Source organism: Oryzias latipes, chromosome 22 (genome assembly GCF_053564925.1).
Source record: "Oryzias latipes strain Hd-rR chromosome 22, Olatipes_Hd-rR_3.1".
Lineage (NCBI taxonomy): Eukaryota > Metazoa > Chordata > Actinopteri > Beloniformes > Adrianichthyidae > Oryzias > Oryzias latipes.
Window position 1 is genome coordinate 21,416,258 of NC_136258.1, and position 18,698 is coordinate 21,434,955.

The 18,698-nt window shown below is 37.7% G+C and overlaps 2 protein-coding genes across 4 annotated transcripts in view; both read right to left on the minus strand.

The window, feature by feature from the left end:
* Nucleotides 1-4,272: 4,272 nt before the first annotated feature.
* On the minus strand, nt 4,273-12,399 carry LOC101161767 (TLE family member 5). 2 transcript variants are annotated; one of them, XM_078940936.1, is made up of 8 exons: nt 11,955-12,399; nt 9,430-9,527; nt 8,719-8,782; nt 8,431-8,475; nt 8,291-8,353; nt 8,106-8,180; nt 6,791-7,055; nt 4,273-5,788 (listed from the first exon to the last, which is right to left on the minus strand). In XM_078940936.1, exons 1-7 carry the CDS (start codon nt 11,979-11,981, stop codon nt 6,816-6,818), a joined length of 612 nt encoding a protein of 203 aa, XP_078797062.1. In that variant the 5' UTR covers nt 11,982-12,399; the 3' UTR covers nt 4,273-5,788; nt 6,791-6,815. The 2 variants fall into 2 exon arrangements, with proteins under 2 accessions (XP_078797062.1, XP_004082274.1); XM_004082226.5 differs by having other exon boundaries at nt 4,273-7,055.
* Nucleotides 12,400-14,375: 1,976 nt separating this feature from the next.
* gna11b (guanine nucleotide binding protein (G protein), alpha 11b (Gq class)) overlaps nt 14,376-18,698 on the minus strand; it is a 28,435-nt gene continuing 24,112 nt past the window's right edge. Inside the window, exon 7 of one of the 2 annotated variants that reach the window (XM_020713942.3) lies at nt 14,376-18,527. In XM_020713942.3, the coding sequence (XP_020569601.2) occupies nt 18,337-18,527 (191 nt within the window). In that variant the 3' untranslated portion in view covers nt 14,376-18,336. The remainder of the gene's footprint in view (nt 18,528-18,698) is intronic. The other variant, XM_023951298.2, reaches the window with a different exon arrangement.

The window sequence follows — 18,698 nt, forward strand, 5'->3', positions numbered from 1 at the left end:
TTTTAGGTTGAATTGTGTCTCCTGGGTTATGTTAACCATTAAAAGTATAAATAAATAAAAAGGTAATTATTTTTCAGAACAAATTCTTATTTTTGTGGTCCTAATTGTATCACAAACACAGTTTTAAAGGGGAATTTCATCCCTTTGAATCCAACTGGAAACATTTTTGCCTTTTAATTTTGTTATTCGCCGAGATATGAAAGATAACTTTGTCTTTAAAGGGTCTATATCATGCTAAATCCATTTTTTGACATTTTAAGTGTGTTACAGTGTTCATTCCTTACAAAAAGAAACCCCAAAGTGGTATTTTGATCCGTTTACACATTGCTGAGTATTCCTCTAAAAAGCTGCAGCCCCTCCCAAGGAGGAACAGCCCCTTCCAGGAAGAGTCTGTGCTGCAAGCACCGCCCCCAGACTAACACACACACTCACTTTCTCTGCAGAGCCAGTGGTAATTGGCTAAAGTGCTTTTATTTTATATGCATATCCATATTTAAAAAAGTTTGGATGTTGTTTGTTTTCTCTGGCGAAACGCAAACACGCCGCTGAGGACGGCTCCAGGTTGACGTCATGAAATGGGCGGCACCCACAAGCAGGAAAAGGCGGAGCCTTACAGAGTTGTCTTACCTCCGGGTTGGAAATTAACAAAACAAAAATCAATATTTAATTTTTTTTAATCGTTCTTTTGTGTGCCAAAGATAATAAATTATCATATACATGGATATTGTTTGGCATAAAAGGCTAAAGGAAGCATGGTACAGGCCCTTTAATAATTTATCATTTGATTCCCTAAACCCTAATTAACTCTCAACCAATTTTGATTTTAAGATTTCTTAAAGCAAGATTTTTTTGAGCAAATACAAATATTTTGAATTATACATATGATTTAATATTATCTAAAGGTATTACCGCTGCTGCATTCAAATTTGTTGACAGCTATTGAGATTTATCTCCTCAATAGAGATGATCATGAAAAACCTTTTTTAGAATAATTATTAATGCAGCATATGAAACCCTTGTGCTATCCTAGGCACTTTAACATTGGGAGTTGGGTCATCTAGACCCACTAGACAGTGCGTTGAACATTTTTTCTTCAATGATTTGTGATCTTCACTGGTGTCCATGGATTACATGAAATCTTTCCACCTTTGTAAGGGTGGGGTCATCTAAGATAGCACAAGGGTTAAATTTAAGTGAGGAAGGTGAAACTGTAAACATACACAAATGGTTACTAATTAGTTAGCCAAGTATTTTAAAGTTCTAGCCCCATTCAAAAATATATTTTTGTGGTGTGTTTTTTTTCTTCATAAAATTACCTCAATTTTTTAACTATCACCTAAATATCTTTGTTCCTTGGGTGGATTTTTACTGCGTCTTCTTTTTTCTTCTCCTCCTCTCAAAGAAAACTTTTCTCAAACTTAATTTTTTTAAACTTCTGACCTGATAAAGATTTTCACCTCCTGCTCACTGGTGGCTGAGCCTAATGAGTTAGTAGAAAAACTATTTCATTCTCTCGCTCATCTACTCTTGTCATAAAAACTGTACCTACCCTGTAGGAAAATTTAGATTGCAATCATATAATATGCACTAAACAATCAGAATTTCTCTTAAGTAAAAAAAAGTTGATTTTGATGTTTTAGATTCAAATTTTGTAATGATACAAAATTGGTATTGAGGGATGTTTATACCCCAACTGGTAGATCTTAACCCTTGTGCTGTTTTAGATGACCCCACCCTTACTTTGACGTGTTCTCTCTACCATGACAAAGGTGGATAAAGGTGGAAAGATTTCATGTAATCCATGGACACCAGTGAAGATCACAAATCATTGAAGAAAAAAGGTTCAGTGCACTGTCTAGTGGGTCTAGATGACCCAACTCCCAATGCTAAAGTGCCTAGGATAGCACAACGGTTAATCTCTTGACGCCTGCATTTATTCCTAGCTATGGAAAATGTAATTTAGCATTGTGTAGATGCTAAATAAAGTAATTTTGGACATATGCATCAGGTGTCGAGGGGTTAAAAGTTCACCATATTTTTCTTAATAGGAATGCTGAATTAGTGTTCATAAGTCACATTTGGAGTGAAAATGTCTGTTTTATGAACAATAATGAAGATTTTCAAACAGAATTTCAGGTTTTACTATCTTAAAATGAGGCTAAATACAACTCTGGCTGTTGATGTCAACAAAATCATGTGACTGAAAAAATGGCAAATACCAGACTTTTGATGAACTAAATTAAAAATATATATTTCTAAATGCGATTCCATACATGTGTTCATGTTTATGTATTCTCTGATGGAGCTGTTTAAAGGTTAAGCATGTCTGCCTTTTTGGGGAGTTAGTTTATTTTTAAAAGAATTGGAAAAAATGGGACACTGCTTTTGGAGATATCGCTGGAAAACACTCATCCCATCAGTTAAAATGTTATCAGTTTTCCAAATCCCCATGAGAACCTCTCCCCTATGATGGCTGTCAACTCTTACATAACAGTTCAGTTATTATTTTTTCCCTTGGCTGCTCCAATTACTCATTTTTTTTCCTGCTTGGAGTGTACATAAATGTGAGCCAGCATGTGTCAGTGTTGGTGTGGGCCTCCTTAAACTGTAAAAGGAAAAGAATGTAGGTGAGCCACGTGAGAGAATGCTTTTGTCCCTTTTCCATTGAGCTGTTTTCTTCTTTGCTCATGTTGTAATTGTCATGTCTCAACCTGCCGCTCACACCACAGATTCTTCAATCCGTTTAAAATGTCTGTGACTCTTAAAGTATGTTTATTCAACCCAACTTCCAGAATTAAAACCTGGTGTGTACAGTTTTTAAATGAGCTTAAATCTAAACACATTTTTCCTGCTTTGAAATATCTAATAATTTCAAGTTAAATCATTTATTAGTTAAATCTTAGAATTTACCATAAATGTATATTTACAGACAGACTGAACAAAACAGGTTTTTATTTTTTTATTTTCTTTTAAATACTGGGTTGCATAAAATCTCAAACAAAAACATGATAAATCTTCTACTTATCAGGTATTTTGAGGATTTTTCCCCCTCAAACATAATCGATAAATCAGTTAAACAGTTGGTTAAGGAGTTAAGCTATAGGAAATATGTACATAGAATTGAATGGACTTCCTCTTATATTTCACACGTCACTTTCTTTGTTTGACTGTAAACTACAGTTTTGCATGTGTCATAGGTATTTTTTTGAACTTCTGTGAAAATACATTGCAGCAGGTGGTGCTCCCATGGGACTTCACCACCTCTGGCTGATAAAATAAAACTCCTAAAGCTCAGGAGACGGCAGGCGTGGTTGGAGGGTGTTGTTACTTCAACTACAACACTTTAAATCTCAGCAGGTGCGTTTTAAAAGTCATTTCCTTTTTGACTTTGCGCTTCCTTATGGCTCAGTGTAGATCTTTCAAGTTACGACAAGCCATGGGGGCCAAAAAATTACACTTTTTTTTTGTTACACAACTGTAAGATATAATAAAACTAACTCTCAAAAGCTAAATATGAAACTGGAGTGAGGGGTTCAGAAAAAGAAAATCAAACACCTTAAACAATTATTTTTTCAAACTAGGAGTTTTTTTTATAGCTGTGTTCACCTAAATCTTAACCACTTAAAATATTAGACATTTTTTTCTATTAATTGCAACTCAAAATGTAGATAAAAGGGAATTTAAATGTCAAATTTTTGTACTCATGACAGACCCTTTTTTTTTTTTAAAAAAAGAACAGAACTTTTACTTCCTGTTGCCAGTGAGTTTTCCTTTCTCGGGTGACATCTTGAAGTTGAGTGATTGCCTCTGGACTTAAAATCTTCTTTCTTGAAACATTTCACCACTCATCCAAGTGGCTTCATTCGTCTAATTAACAGTATGTCATTAGAGATGATGCTGCATTTCTTTTGTAGCTTTCAACAAAGGGTTTTAAAGAAAACATCTTCAGTCCCAAAAATGTCATTTTTTTGTTTTTGTTTAATTCTTTGATGTATCGGGCTTTGCATGGTTTAAAAATATTTAACTAGAGATGGGAAAGTTTACCATTAAAAACTTTATTATTCTACATGCAAGTCCAAATTAACTCCAATTTAAAACTGTCCAACTTCAAACTACATTTTTAATAACCAAATTTTACATTAAAATTAGACTCAAGTGGCTTTTTCTGCTTTAGAACAGCTTGTTTGATGTTCCTAACCAACCAGAGTGACATCTCTCACTCATTTCTTCATATGTTTAGCATCTGATAAATAACCAAACAGGGACAAACAATCACTCTTAATCACGTCTTTTATTTGTAAGGCACCAGAGAAGCTTCCTTACTGCTAAAAGGTTGATTCATTCTCATAAAAGGTACAGTTGCTTACAGCTTTTTAATTTTTTTTGTCCTAGGTATTTTAAAATGCATGTTCAGAATCACATTTTACAGTTGCATTTGAAAGAAAAAGAAAAAAGAAAAAAAAATTTACAAACCTAGATATGCTATGTTTTACAGCCCAACTGGTGAATGAGAAAGAAAGCAGGAAGAGGGGAAAAAGATTCATGGTTTCCAACATTGTTCCTGTTACTGTAGGCTGATAATGTACACACATACAAAACAACAAAGTCGTTTGTGTTACAGAAACATTAAAAAGCAGCTTTGAAACATACAAAAATGCTTTAAAAAATATGTATATTGATATATTCATATGTATACAAATTGGCCCATCACAGCAAAAACAAACGCACAAACCATTCACGTGTCTGTTTTGCCAAGGAGGTTCTCTCCGCAGACGGATGTCAGAATATGGAGTGCAAAATGTTTTTCGTGCCTTTTTTTTTTCTTTTTTTAAAGTCAAATCTCAATAGAAGGAAGTGGTTTGCTCTTTTAAGCAAGAGTAGAGGCAGGAAAAAAATAAAATCACAAAGCAAGTGCTCTTCAAATGACGAAGTTTATGGTCTTCTTTAGGAAAGAGGAAAGCAGAGGTGTTTTTATTTTTTTTTAAAGCTCGCTAATGAGGAATGAAAATGAAAAGACAGAAAGAACTTAATGCTAAAGTAAAACTGAGTTTTGGGTTCAAATGGCTTTTTCAAACCTCACTGAACTTATTTTACTTTCAAACAATCAATTTTTCTTTTTTAAGGGGGGGGGGGGTAAATGTTTGTTGTTTTCGGTTTAATAAAGTCAAGACTTCTTTCAATTCATAAATTAATTCTATGATTTATTTTTTACGTTTTCATTAAAAAAACTCAATTTGATGGTTGTAAAAGAGATTGTTTATACTACAGGTGTTTTAAACTAAGTTTAAACAAAAGGAAAATGTCATTATTAAAAACAATGTTTTTTTTTAAATGGTTCCACTAAAAAAATGAACTATTATTTAAGGACAAAAAACATGATTTATTGATTTTGTGAATCATTATTTCAAGTAAATATTGATTTAAAATCAATCACCCTTTCAAACTCATAGTTTTAACAACTTTAAGATAATTTTTAATATTTATATGAACACATGCTTTTTTGGCAGAATGGGAAGATTTCACGACTCCACGCGATGCCCCTCCAGTCAGAACAGTTTAACCGGAAGTCCCCCGCTGTGCTAAATAAGGCTGCTGCCCTCTGCTGGTTGAAAAGCGACATTTCTCCCAAACAAAAAGCTGCGCGCATCTTTTTAACATAAAGGGATGCTTTAAAAACAAAAACAAAAAATTAAAGCTACCAGAAATCAGATTAAACTCATTTATTTGACTTCCCCAAAATTTGCTGAAAAGTGGAGGCTTTTGACAGATACATAGATGCTCCTTATATCTAAAAAGAAAAAAAAAGAAAAGAAAAGGAAGAGCTTTACAACATATGTTACTGCTGTCTGCTTTTTCAAATTAGACCCATTCAAGTTTTACCCATTTCTGTTTACAACAAAAAGTCATTTTCTTTAAGCACGGCCACACTCGCTGCAGAAAAGGCAGGTCATTCATTTTGCATTGCCACCAGTGGAGAGTTTGCCATAAAAGCTTAGAGGACAGCAAGCTAAGCAGATCTGAAGTTAGGCTACAAACTTTCCAGAGGAGAAGCCTGGAAGTTACAACATCCTGCAGGTTTTTTTAGGACAACAGCGACTTCAAAAAATAAAAACACAAGTACCTTTTTTACATTCACGATCACTTATACATACACCTGAAGGTCCGACGAAATTGTGTTTTTTCTTCACGGAAACTGAAAATCCGCTTTAATCCGAGCGTTGCCAAAGGTTGAACTTAGCTGTAACACACAGCAGCAATAGAAAAGCCCAGAGGCTTTCTGCCCTTTACAAGATGTTCTTCAAACTAACCTAAATGCTTATGTTAAACTGAAATCTTTTCTTAGGGGAGAAAAAAGAATTTGCACTGTACTAACATGTCAATAAAAATACCCATAAAATAAACCCGGGATGCACTTAAAGAGAAGAATGAACAAGGGAATAGAGAAAATGATCATCAAAATTCTGACTAAAGTCAGTAAAATGAATGTATAAATCGCAGATTTATGTACACGGAGCTGAGGTTATGGTTTCTTTGAGAGTCAAATGTGAAAGCTGTGTTAAGCCTAACAGCACAGGCTTACAGTTGAAAGAAAGTGTACATGTCTTAAAGGAATCTATTACAGCTAATTAATAACAACATTAACCCTCACTTTCAGTCAGTTAGGAATTCTCCTTATCTGAACATCCAAAAGTTTTCACTCCACCTTTTCTGCCATCATCTCAGGTACATGGATCATCACTTACAGTCTAACCTTTTTTTTTTTTTTGCTTTTATTTAGTACTTGCGTTACCTCAAACCGTCTCACAGTGTCGGCACTAGTCGGACTTGTCTCCGTCCTCTCCTCTGGACGCTCTCTCGGCGGGCTCTCTGGCGCCGTCCTCCTTTACGGCGGTCGGCTGGCCGTGCGAGTAGTTGGCCAGGATGGAGGAGAGGGACAGCAGGCCGGAGCTGGAGGAGACGGCAGGCAGGGAGGGAGGGGTGAGACCCAGGGGCAGCGGGGTCACGGGCAGCGCCAGGCCCTGGAGCTGGGACAGGTGTTGAACCTGCAGCTGTTGCTGGAAAACAGAAAAGACGGGCTTCATGAGTTTCAGGAAAACGGCCAATACCAGAACAAAAACTAACCAGGAAAGAGTTCAAAAAGAAAATGTTGTTCAGGTTTTACAGAGTCATGCAGCTGTGGTTTCAATTCCAATGATGTACTCACACACAACAGGACTATCCTTGACTTAAGTTCTTCCTTTCGTCTTGTTTACATTTTATGACAGTTTCGTGACCTTATTTATTTATTTAAAATCCTCCATCGTTTCATGTGATTTTTGAAAAAAATAATCTGGGCAAATCTTAAATCTGCACTTCTTTTTTTTTTTGAGGGGGGGGGGGGGGGTGTCTGGATTATTATCTGCAAATAACTGACTATCTTAGCGAACCGAAATAACTGTTTACCTTGTTAAACTCCATCCATGAGCTAAAAATCAGACATCATTCTGTGCTCTGCAGAAACTGTCCTAGAGAGCGACACAGGTTTGGTTTTTTTACACGGCCTAAAACGGCCTAATCATAATGAAAAGACGACTGGGAACTTTAAAAGATGGTGGTTATTATTCGCCTTGCAGACTGAAGAAGGATGAAGAATAAACGTGGGTGCTGTATTCAGTGAGTTTTTCAAGTGATCATTATACCGTCTGTCCAACCATAATTCAGTCCCCTAATGTGTCCAAGATGACATTTTCATGTTCTTTCCGCCTCTTTGCCCCCACATCTGCGCGGTGGATCATTGGAGAGCGGCATTTAAACCCCATGTTTGACAGGAGCCAATAAGAGACGAGCTACTACTAAGAGACACAGTATAATCAATTTAGGCAAGAATAATGCAATTTGACATGGTGTCGTTCTGATTTTAACATTGAATCTCATCATTTAGGAATATTTTTTAAGATGATTAAAGAAAATTAGGTCAAAGCTGACTGCACATTTTAACCTCTATAATAGTAACAGTTTCCTTCAAACTGAAGTATCTTTTCCTCAATCTGAAACAACAAAACAATTACAAATACTTTTCCTTCTCTCTCATAACTGTTATGATAACGGAAAGGAGGAATTCCCACCCGGATGATGGAGTTCATCTCAGGAGGAGTGACCTGCTTGGCTCTCTCTATGGCGCCCATGACTTGCTGCTGATGCTGAAACAAACAGTCATGTGGATTTAACGCAAGAAAACAAAGTGGGAAAACTCACAACTGTTTCAAGGGTGTTTTTTTTTTTTTTAACAAACAGAAGGAGTAACTCTCACCTCCTGTGACAGGTAAGGCAGCACCTGAGCACAGATCCCATTCAGCCTCTTCACTATTTCAGCCTGCAAAGACAAACAAACCATCAGAGCAACAAACCCACGAAAAGTTTGGATTAGAAGATAAAATATGACTGAGTTACCTGCTTGTGCATTTCAATGTTCAGCCCGTAAGACATTTCATAATACTGCAAGAGAAAAAGAGGCAATAAGATATACAGTGAAGGCATTTAGTCTTTGTTTCAATGGACAGAAAAGAAAAATCTGAATTTGGCCGTTTGTTTGCAGATTTATAAAAGCGACGGGGAAAAATCTAAAATGCTCTCAAAGTTTGGATGTAAAAGTCAGGAAGAACCAGAAATCTCATGCAAACTCAAGCTGACAGCTGAGGAGAAAAGACAGAGTTCTCTGTGATCCGACACCAGGCTTACCATGATATAATGACGCTGCATCTCAGACTTCTCAGAGGCCAGTTTGTCGCACTCCAATTTCAAACTGAAAGCACAGATTAAGAGAATATCAGCAGTAGTTTGTGAAAAATACAAGCATCTTTTCTGATAAATTGAATTCAGTTGGAGAATGTACAATGAAAATGCCGTTTGTGTTCTTGTTGCAATTTTCCTCATGATGGAGGACATGTATAAAAGAAAAATTAAGCTCAAAATTGCATTTCTGAGCATTTCTTTACTCAAATTGTTGTGAATCAGGAGCAAATGAAAAAATGCAGTTGGAAAATGAGCCTATTGGTAATGTAGACGATACAATGACTTGGCCAAAAGCTCCCTCTTCCATTCCGTTCTGATGCATCCCCTTGTAGACAAACAGATCCATGATCGTCTTTGTTTTCCTGGTCTGAGCGGGCTTCTGGATAGCTGTGATATTGTTAGCCATTCTTGTCACACCGCTAATGTTTGGTCGTGGTTTTGAGGGGCTGTAAGCTAGCGGGAGAGAGTGTTAACAGATGGATGAAGGTAGGTAGGGGCGGGCTTACTCGGCGCCAACCGTCCCACAACTCAAAGCTAGTTTTCTAATGAACTACTGCCACTACGCAGAAACTATGTCCTTGAAAACGACGCAAGTCTTTTGCATTTTGGGTAAAAACGACATAGTAGGACTTAGTGTGAAGTTGTTTGGATGTGTACCTGTGATACTGTGCTTGAAGGAACTGGAACTCATCCTTGATGCGATCGCATGAGTCAGAAGTGGTGAACTTCAGGGGCTGACTGGACTGAGAGGACGCCTAAGAACAGAAAACAAACCCAGTTTGGAAGCAGCGTGGGGATCTACAAGCTTTGTATGGAAACACCAGTTAAAAAAAAAAAACAGCCACTCAAGACACGACTTCTTTAAAGACGGCTGACCACATGTGCACGTGTCTGCGCACGCTTGACTCAAACTGTTTGGTGGTTTGGCACCTGCAGCATAAACTCTGAGATTAAACCTGTAAGAGGATAGTCAACATTAAGTTTGGATCCACCTTGGATCGGACACACGGCCGAACGGACGGATCCTTTTACGACCATCCTAATATGAAATTATAGCCAGAATGTGACAATTGAATAAAACCGACTATTTGGTGTATTACAGCACAAAATGACGTGATGAATAAGTGGTGTTTAGATAAATATCCTTTAGAGGAGCAGATGGCAGCAGGCTGCATTAAAATCTGGATATGTTCAGAGTAGAGGCAGAGTAGAAGCAGCCAGCTGTAATCCAGACTTTATCCAGTTCCCTAAACCTTATTACTGTAAATATGTGGCACGAGGGCAGAAGGTCTCCAGATGGATTATGGGTTTAAAGAGCGAAGAAGTTGTTTGGTTACATCGCAGTCAAAACTTTGAGTCTATAAAGTATCACAAATCTACATGAATATGATACTTTTTTTTTCAATAAATAGTACATTTATTGAATACTGATAATATATTGCCACTTGTCAATGATAGATGATAAAAGATTTATTTTTATTTCCCAAAGAAAAGGATTTTTTCATGCTGCCACCAGCACTCCCAACCAAACATTTCAAACTCAGTTATCTGGGATTTTTCCCTCATGGGAGTCATTCCTCACCAGAAAGATAAAAAAAACGAGTTTCAGTGATGACTAATTCCCAACCCATCATGTTCTTTACTTCAGGCCTGTGCAAATATTTTTCTTGCACCACTTAAAACACCAAGTTCCAAAGGTTATGAAAACAAGTAGATCTTGATAAAGACTATCGTGCAACTTGATCTGCTCATTTTTATCTCGTTTTAAATCAAGCTCGCCCCACCCAAAAGGCCAGCGCGTGGTTAAGCCGCAGCAAGTTCCGTTTAGTTCGTGTTTTTGGTCTGTTTTACAGCTAAACTTATTAAAAACTAAAACAAAATTGTAATCAAATCGGTAGGCAACTAGGCCTTGACAAAAAAAATGTATGTGGAATTTTGTATACTACATTTGCAGTGAGGTGATGAAAAATAGCTGAGGAAATCCACTACAAATAAAAAGGGTTGCAGTAATTTTTCCTCCCTTTTCTTCTAACAAAACTTTCATTAGTAGATTAAAGTAGCTTTCAATGAATGCACTTGGGCTATAAGGCCTTCCAACATGAGTGCTAAAAAACAACCACAACTTGACCGACTATTTATTATTAATAACCTAGAAAATAAAACATTCATTATATTTAATTTGATTTTATTGTATCTAGTTTTAAATCTGTGTTTCTACGCCTTTTTTCGTATAACATTCTGTAAATTTTCATTCCAGATCATTCTATGGTTACAGCTTCAATGGCTAAAAAGAGTTTCACTTAACTTTTGAAAGAAAAAATGTACAAAATAAATTATGTCTGTATGCATATTAGTCAAAAACTTAAGTTGATCAATTGTAACAAATCACATGTAATATATATTTTTTTAATTAATTATAATTACTTTTTTTTATTATTCTTAAACCCATTTTGGTTGATAGTTTTTATTTTATAAAAAGTTTATTTTAGCTGACGGTTGGTATTTTCGTTTTCACATTTTATTCCAACTAATCAAAAGTAGAAATCCTGTTAGTAAAGTGGGCTTCCTACATTCAAATCTATTAGAAAATACGGCTTTGTTTAAAAAAATCTTTAGATGAAATTTGATCTTTTGATGTAATAAATCTATTTTGGGTTTCCTGAGTTTAGATTGATTGGATTCATCTTTTTTTTTTACGCAGTCTTAATATCGATCACATGAGGTCGATTGTCGTTAGAGAGCTAAAAATGTAGCACTCATCGGTCATAACTGCCCCTGCCCTTGAGGGCTAAAGGGCAGGGTTTGGCTAAAAGGTGGGGCCAAAGCAAATGGTGAATTAGGATTTAGTCTGCGCTACGCTAGGTCAGTGAGAAAAACAAGGCTAACCGCATCCTGTATATTAGCTTAGATGAAGCTAGCTATGGAGTCTCGGTTTGGAGCGGTTATAGTTATTGAGGCGCTAAAAGCTAGTCTGTTTTGCTTAAACCGCATTTAAACTCGAAAAGAAAGAAAAAACACAAGTAATAACATGTAGAGACGTCTGGCATTGTGAGTTAAGGTGGCTTGAGTTGACAGCTAGCTACCTGCAGCCAGCGGCGCCACTGTTTACATCAGCTGTCGGCTGCTAGCTGCTCAGCGTTAGCTCAGCTTCCAGCCGGGAGAAAGTTCCTAAGCAAACTTACCGAGTGCCTTGATTGAGGAAACATCATGTCAGCAGAGTGTTTGGTTTCGCTGCGCTTTTACGATCTAATCGAGATGACCAAGCTAGCTAGCTAGCTAAGCTAACAAGTCCCCAGATATTATAAAATTATGCGAGACGCTGCTGACACTTTGTACTCTGTCATCCTTTAAAACAACGTTAGCTAACGTTGAAGCGGCGGGAAGGAGAGATTGTCTTCTTGGTTTCACAGAAATGCAACTTTTTTTAAAAGGCGAAGAGTGGAAAGAAAAGAAAACGCTGTTCAAAAGAATGTCTGATCTTTCGGCATAACGTTAACGCTGCGACTCCCCCGGGAAACCCTGGATGTTGACACATGAGCCTTAGACTCTCCTTTGCTTTCAAGGGAAGAGCAGCATCACCCGGAACACAAACTGCGCGGCGGAGCGGCGGGCGCCCCCTGTGGCACAGCCGATCAACTGCCTCCACTGCCATTTAAATGAAACAACTTCCAAAATAAAAGCATACAAACACATCCCAATGCAAAGGGGAAATTTAGTTTACTAATAAAGTTTTATAAATAGGTATAATGTGGTATGTATTTTATTTTATTTTGTCCAATCAAAAACAGAGCTTTTTCCCCAGAGTATTTTTCAGTAGATCTTAGAAAATAAACAAAAAAGGATAATAAACTAAAAAGTATTGTTCAAATAATTTGGCATTTCTTTTTTATTGCCACACAGTGAAAACACAACAATAATACAAAAGCAAGCCTGTGATCAAGGTTGTAAAAAAGATAAATAACAAAAATGATATTACAATTACTTCATCAAAAGTAATAAACATGGGACTGAATGCATTAAAAAAACAGTTAAAAACACAAGAACTAATAAAAGTTTAATAAATAAATCCAACTCTGGTTCCAGTGATTTTTCCCTGACAGCAGGTTCAGCGACATAAGGGTACTTTAAAAACTGGGTTTTGTTCATGTTTATACAAAACAAGAAAAAAAAAGAAGATAAATACTGACACTGCAGTTTTATTTTCTTCCATTTACTTTGGAGACTCGCTTCTACATCCTGAGCCAGCAGAATTATAAATCTGGGCTGGTTGATGAAAGCTTCTTCTGATTTATTTTTTGTGAAAGATCCAAATTCATTTTGTCCCAGAAGTTACCCCTCCTTCTCTAATTCTGCTCTTACAAGGGAAATTTTCCTGCAGACAAATGTCAAAGCAACCATGAAAACATTTCATCACCTTTAGATTCTAACTGTTAGGACATATTTTAGGAAAAAATATACTTACCGTGGTGGATGCTAAAATGCTCCATAGCAGCATAAGACATTTTTTATTTCATCATATAAATGTTGGATTAAGTAGATTATATTTGTATGATCTGCAAACTGAACTGTATCAATAAAAGCACATTGTATTAAATATTCTGGCTACACTGTTGGTAAGCAGGAATATGGAATCTGAGTTTCTTACAGGATGGATTTCCATGAGGTAAATTTTGGGATATAGAAAGCACCAGCAGAGCAAAAGGCACTGGGATGGTTTGGACATGTTGAAAGAATGGAAAGGGAGCGATTGGTGAAGAAGGTATACAAATCTGATGTGAGTGGGGTGAGAATGAGAGGAAGACGGCAAATGGGATGGACAGAGGGTGTAAAAACAGCGCTAAATGCAAGAGGGATGACTGTGGTGCAGGGGAGAGAGGCTGCTCAGGACAGGGATGGATGGAGAGAGTTTGTGTATGAATGAATGGATGGGTGTGGTAGAGGTCTGGTCTTGGGATGAAGCGGCAAGGGGAAACCAGCCTTGGCTGAGGCCCTGCTGTGGAGGTGCCCACACTGGGCTGTGCAGCTGACCCTGGTGCAGTGTGGTGTGGCTTGAACCACTCACACACACACACACACACTGAAGGAGAAGGGTTTGGGGAAGAGAATGAGGGAGGTAAGAATGTATGCCCTGTCTAGGCTACCCCACTTTGGTGGGACACAGCCTGGGTAGATAGATAGAAAGCACCAGACTTTCAAATCAAATATTTAAAAAAAATGCATCTCTCAACTTGCATAGTGATAAAGCATGATAAAAAACCATCAACTTTTAGCAGATTAAGAATGCTTCCAACTTGAAAATGCCACAAAAAGGTTACATTTTCCTACAGTATGGTTATGAAACAATTTAATTTGAAAAATATGTTTACTAAAAATACTTTATCCATGGTTGTGAGAGCACCAAAACAAAAAAATCTATTCCTAAATAACACAGGTTTCCCTACATATTAGTGTTTTTTTAGGGCTTTAACAAAAACCTTTTAAAATAGAACAAAAACGGAGACTTTTGTATTTTTTATTCCTCTTTATGAGGTTAAAGGGTTTAAGACAATAAAAAGCTGATTAACCTCCATGTATACTGAATAATGAGGCAGACTCACATACAATCAGCAAGTATAGGAACAAATTTATTTAAATTTAAAACAGATACCTTGTCATTATGTTTCTCTCTTAGAAGGCGGCAATGATCATACGTCATGTTCATGTTTGAATGAGGATCAGGCAACAGTGGTTCAAACAAATACATGAAACAGAAAAAAAATATGGCAATAGTTATGTAAATCAATAAATTGATAACTGATTGAACCCCTGTATCAAGAGCTCTTGCAATGAAAACAAACAAGCCCTCACTTCTGACACAAAATAAACAGCACATGCAGTTAATTACAGTTTCTTAAAAAAAAAAAAAAAAAAAGCAGATCATCTTTAAATCTTAAATACATAATAAAGTCTTTTTGTGTTCTTAATCATCTCTATAGTTTTTAGTCTGTAGTGTGTTTTAAAAAGAGGAACCCATCAGGAGATGGCCCTTCAGATAATGACCACAGCGTTGGCACTTGGAGAGAGCCAGGCTCTAGAGAGTGGGGTTGGCACACTCAGTATAATACATCATTTACATTTTGGTTTACAAACAATATAACAACAATAATTAAAAAAAAAAAAAAAGAATTAAAAAAAAAAAAACAATTTGTACACATCACTACACAGTTGACCTTCGGCTTTCATTTGATAGAGGAAAAAAATAAATCAAGTGGTCCTAAAAACATGTTCTGGTAATGTTTTCTTATCATACAAGACAGGAGAAAAAAAACGAATTACAAAGAGGGAACAAGTTTCAGGCTGAGTGTGCACAAACTCCATACTGACTTCTACATGATAAGTTTGATTCCACTTGGTTCAACAAAACAGCGAAAGCAAGCAAGAAGGGCCCTAAGAAATGTTGTTTTTATTTAAAAAAAAAAAAAAAAAAAAGCCTCCAACATGTCAAGCTGTCCTTCCTTACTCAAGGCAATAAAAGGCAATAAATATGAGATGTCAGGAAAAAAGCTGCCCAGCCTTTGCGTTTCAAACAGGGAAGAGACTGGACGTCCATCACAGGCCACGTTCCTGCATTCCCAGCTCGTCTACGTTCCAATAAAGAATTTTGCCATAAATCGAAGGGTGACCCCGCGCCGCCAACACGCCACTCAGACCATCGGTTTGTGCCAGACTTTGTAGTCAAGTTAGCAAAAAAATGCATTAAAGTGAGCTGCACTTCACACACAGTCGTTTCAAATACAGCTTTGATAAATACTTGGGTCTGCGTACTCGCCTTTTATTCAATACTGGCATTCAGTTCTATAGTACAGCACTCTCCAACAGAAAGCTTCCTCAGCAAGAGTTCAGAGTCACTCTTTTTTCTTTGCAGACAAGTTGACGGCAAAGCTCCCTGCTGCAGCAGCCCACAACTTCTTGCAACTCCTGCCTTTAAAATGACACCAGTGGCTACAATAGAAGCTATTTAATGGTTAAAACATGGAGTCACCAGCGTGGATTTAACAAATTACTTGGCCACCACCTACAACTGAAATACTTGGGGAAAACCTGCAATACTGGTCATTGTGCAATGTAGTACTGCATTGAGTATCACAAGCAACACTGATACTGATGAAAATGAAATGTAGTGCATATCCGAGAGGGGCAAAATGACTAAAAGAACAGCTTAGTGTTGGTTAACTCTAGACGCACAGAAAAACAGCTTGCATTTCTCTCACTACTCTGTCGAAGCTTCCCCTATCTCAGACTGCAAATAATCTCCATTTATGAACAAATAGGAATTTGTGGATGACTCGGTTCACTGTGGTCCTGTGCTCCGCGCCCTGCTGACAGATGCACTGTGGTAGCCCTTAATGAAGATGAAGGGTAAGTCACCTGTGGAAAAGGTCAGAGACCAAAAAAGGTATATCTGCACTTCACTGGCACTATTCGAAACAAGCATCCAAAAAACTGGAAAATGAACGATGCAGAAAAAAAACATTTCCATTGTATATATATGTGTGTATCAAGTTACAAATGGCAAGCAAGGACCAAAGAGGTCTTCAATCACGGATTTAAAAAAAGAAAGAAAAAGATCCACCTAAGTTTGTACTGTACATTTTTTAACATATGTATTACAGCGCTGAATCTAAAACTCAAAAGAAGAAATGAAAAAGAAACGTGTGAGGGCTCCGAAGAAACCAAACAGTTTTATCATGGACTGAGACGTGAGGATGGCTAGTACAACTGGAAATGTCTCCAAGAAATAGAAAGCAGAGATAAATTCCTTACTATAGCGGACATTCAGATTTTTTTTCTTTTTTTTTTTTTAGCTTTTTTGTTTTTTTTACAGCAGTTCAGACTCAAGTAGGCTCTGCCATGAGAAAAGGAGCCCTTCAACATGACAGAATCACAAGCAGTCAGATTATCAACACCTTCAAATCTGGTCCATAAATTATATAAATACAAAAAAAAAAAAAGATTTACGAGTAAATTTCTTTTTCAGATCTGCCCTGATCAAATTTTACTTGGGCAGCAGATGTGTTGCAGCGGCGTGGACGCTCGTTCATTTCCACGCCCCCCTGCTCTGTGTAGTCCTATTAATCAAGTGAACAAAAATCACAGTATTAATACTCAAATTCAAAAAACAAAATTCTAATGATTCTTCTTTTTGCCAAAGACGGCGTTCAACTAAGTGTTTTGTACAGTGTTTTGTGCATATGTATTTACAAATATACACAAACATTTTAGTGTTTCCTGTAAAAGGCTCATCACTACTCTCCTCCTCTCAACACTCGCCAGCAAATTTCAAACGAAAGTGACAATAAAACAAAAAACCAGATCCTGATCAGGAAGTGCGTCTGATTGGACGACTGTGAGACGTCAGTCTGACAGCAGAGATGTTCTCCTCACACCTCAGCAGTGTTGACTTTACAGCTTCTTTCCTGTTGAATAAGCAGCGGATGCTGCACTCATCCTCCTATCAAAGCGCAGACTGTCCAAAGCAGGGCCCTTCAACCTGCAGCTAGTGTTTGTTACTGACTTGGAGTGAGGAGGGAAGCGTGTGATCAACTCAAAAATATAAAAACTACTGAGACCTTAGAAGTGTACTAACTTCAAGTAAATTTAGAGCTGCTTATTTAGGGTTTTTTTGGAAAGATTTTCTCTTTTTTTCCCCGAACCGTTTTAAATCACCCACCTTATTTAGTCAACGTCGTTAATAGAATGAGACGAAGCAACAAACTCTTATCATTAAAAACATTTAAAAAAAATCTCCGCAATGAACAGATTCTGATTAGCCATGTCTCGCCCCCCTCCAGCTTTTGAAGTGTTTACATATGCATTTGCTTCGTTATGTACATTGTTGTTGGGTTTTTTTGCGACAGCGATGCTCATGTTGGGAGTACATTCAAAGATGCGAGGAAAAGATGGACTCCTTGACCTCCCCCACCCCCCCCATCCCTTTTTTTTGTGTGTGTGTGCGCGTGAGAGACGAGCGCCCCCCCCCCCAGTCTCTTCTTCCTCAGCACGGTTGGTATTTATTGGCTAAATTAACGTTTTGCTTCCTTCACAGCTCGTGTCGCAGGGTTTCGATTTCAAACACAGCTCCGCGTTAATCATTGCTGACCCCGAATATACATACACACACACACACGCACACACACAAAGAAAGAAACTGTTTAAAAAAAAAAAGCCTTTCAAGTCACTATTATACCAAAGGTCAGAGCCAAATCTGACAGTAGTTTGGAGGCTGAAGACGCCGACATGCGGAGCTGCCGAAGAGGAGGAGCAAGAGGTTTTGGTGAAGGAGGAGGGAGCACGCTCACATATGAGTGGAGAGAGGGAGGATCTGTGAACTTACTTCACTAGGATTGGGGGGAGAATAGAGGAAAAAAAAAAGCAACAGCTATGTGTGCGTGTGTTTGCGTGTGTGTGTGCGTATGGGTGTGAGCTGGAGTGGTGTTCCATGTAACGCATATAGAGTCGACAGCACATTCCCAAAGAGTGGCGCGTTTGTGCAGTGGGGAGGTGGCGTGCATCGCATGGGGGCCCTCACACCAGGTTGTACTCTTTGAGATTGAGCTGTAGGATGGTGTCTTTGACAGCTGCAAACACGAAGCGGATGTTCTCAGTGTCCGTGGCACAGGTGAAGTGCGAGTAGATGATCTTGTCGCTGTCTGGGTTCAAGTCCACAAACATTTTGAGGATGAACTCCCGCGCTGCCTGGGGATCTCTCTGGGGACCTGGAAACAAAGACCCAAAGTTATCGAACAAACAGAATGACTAAAGATTGAAGCTTTCCACCCCACTAATACTATATCTGTGGTGGAGCTCGTCTGTCTTTAATCTTCAGTAAATTAAACACGCTTTTCCAGGATTGGGATTAAACAACTGACTGAGCTGCTTTAATCAGC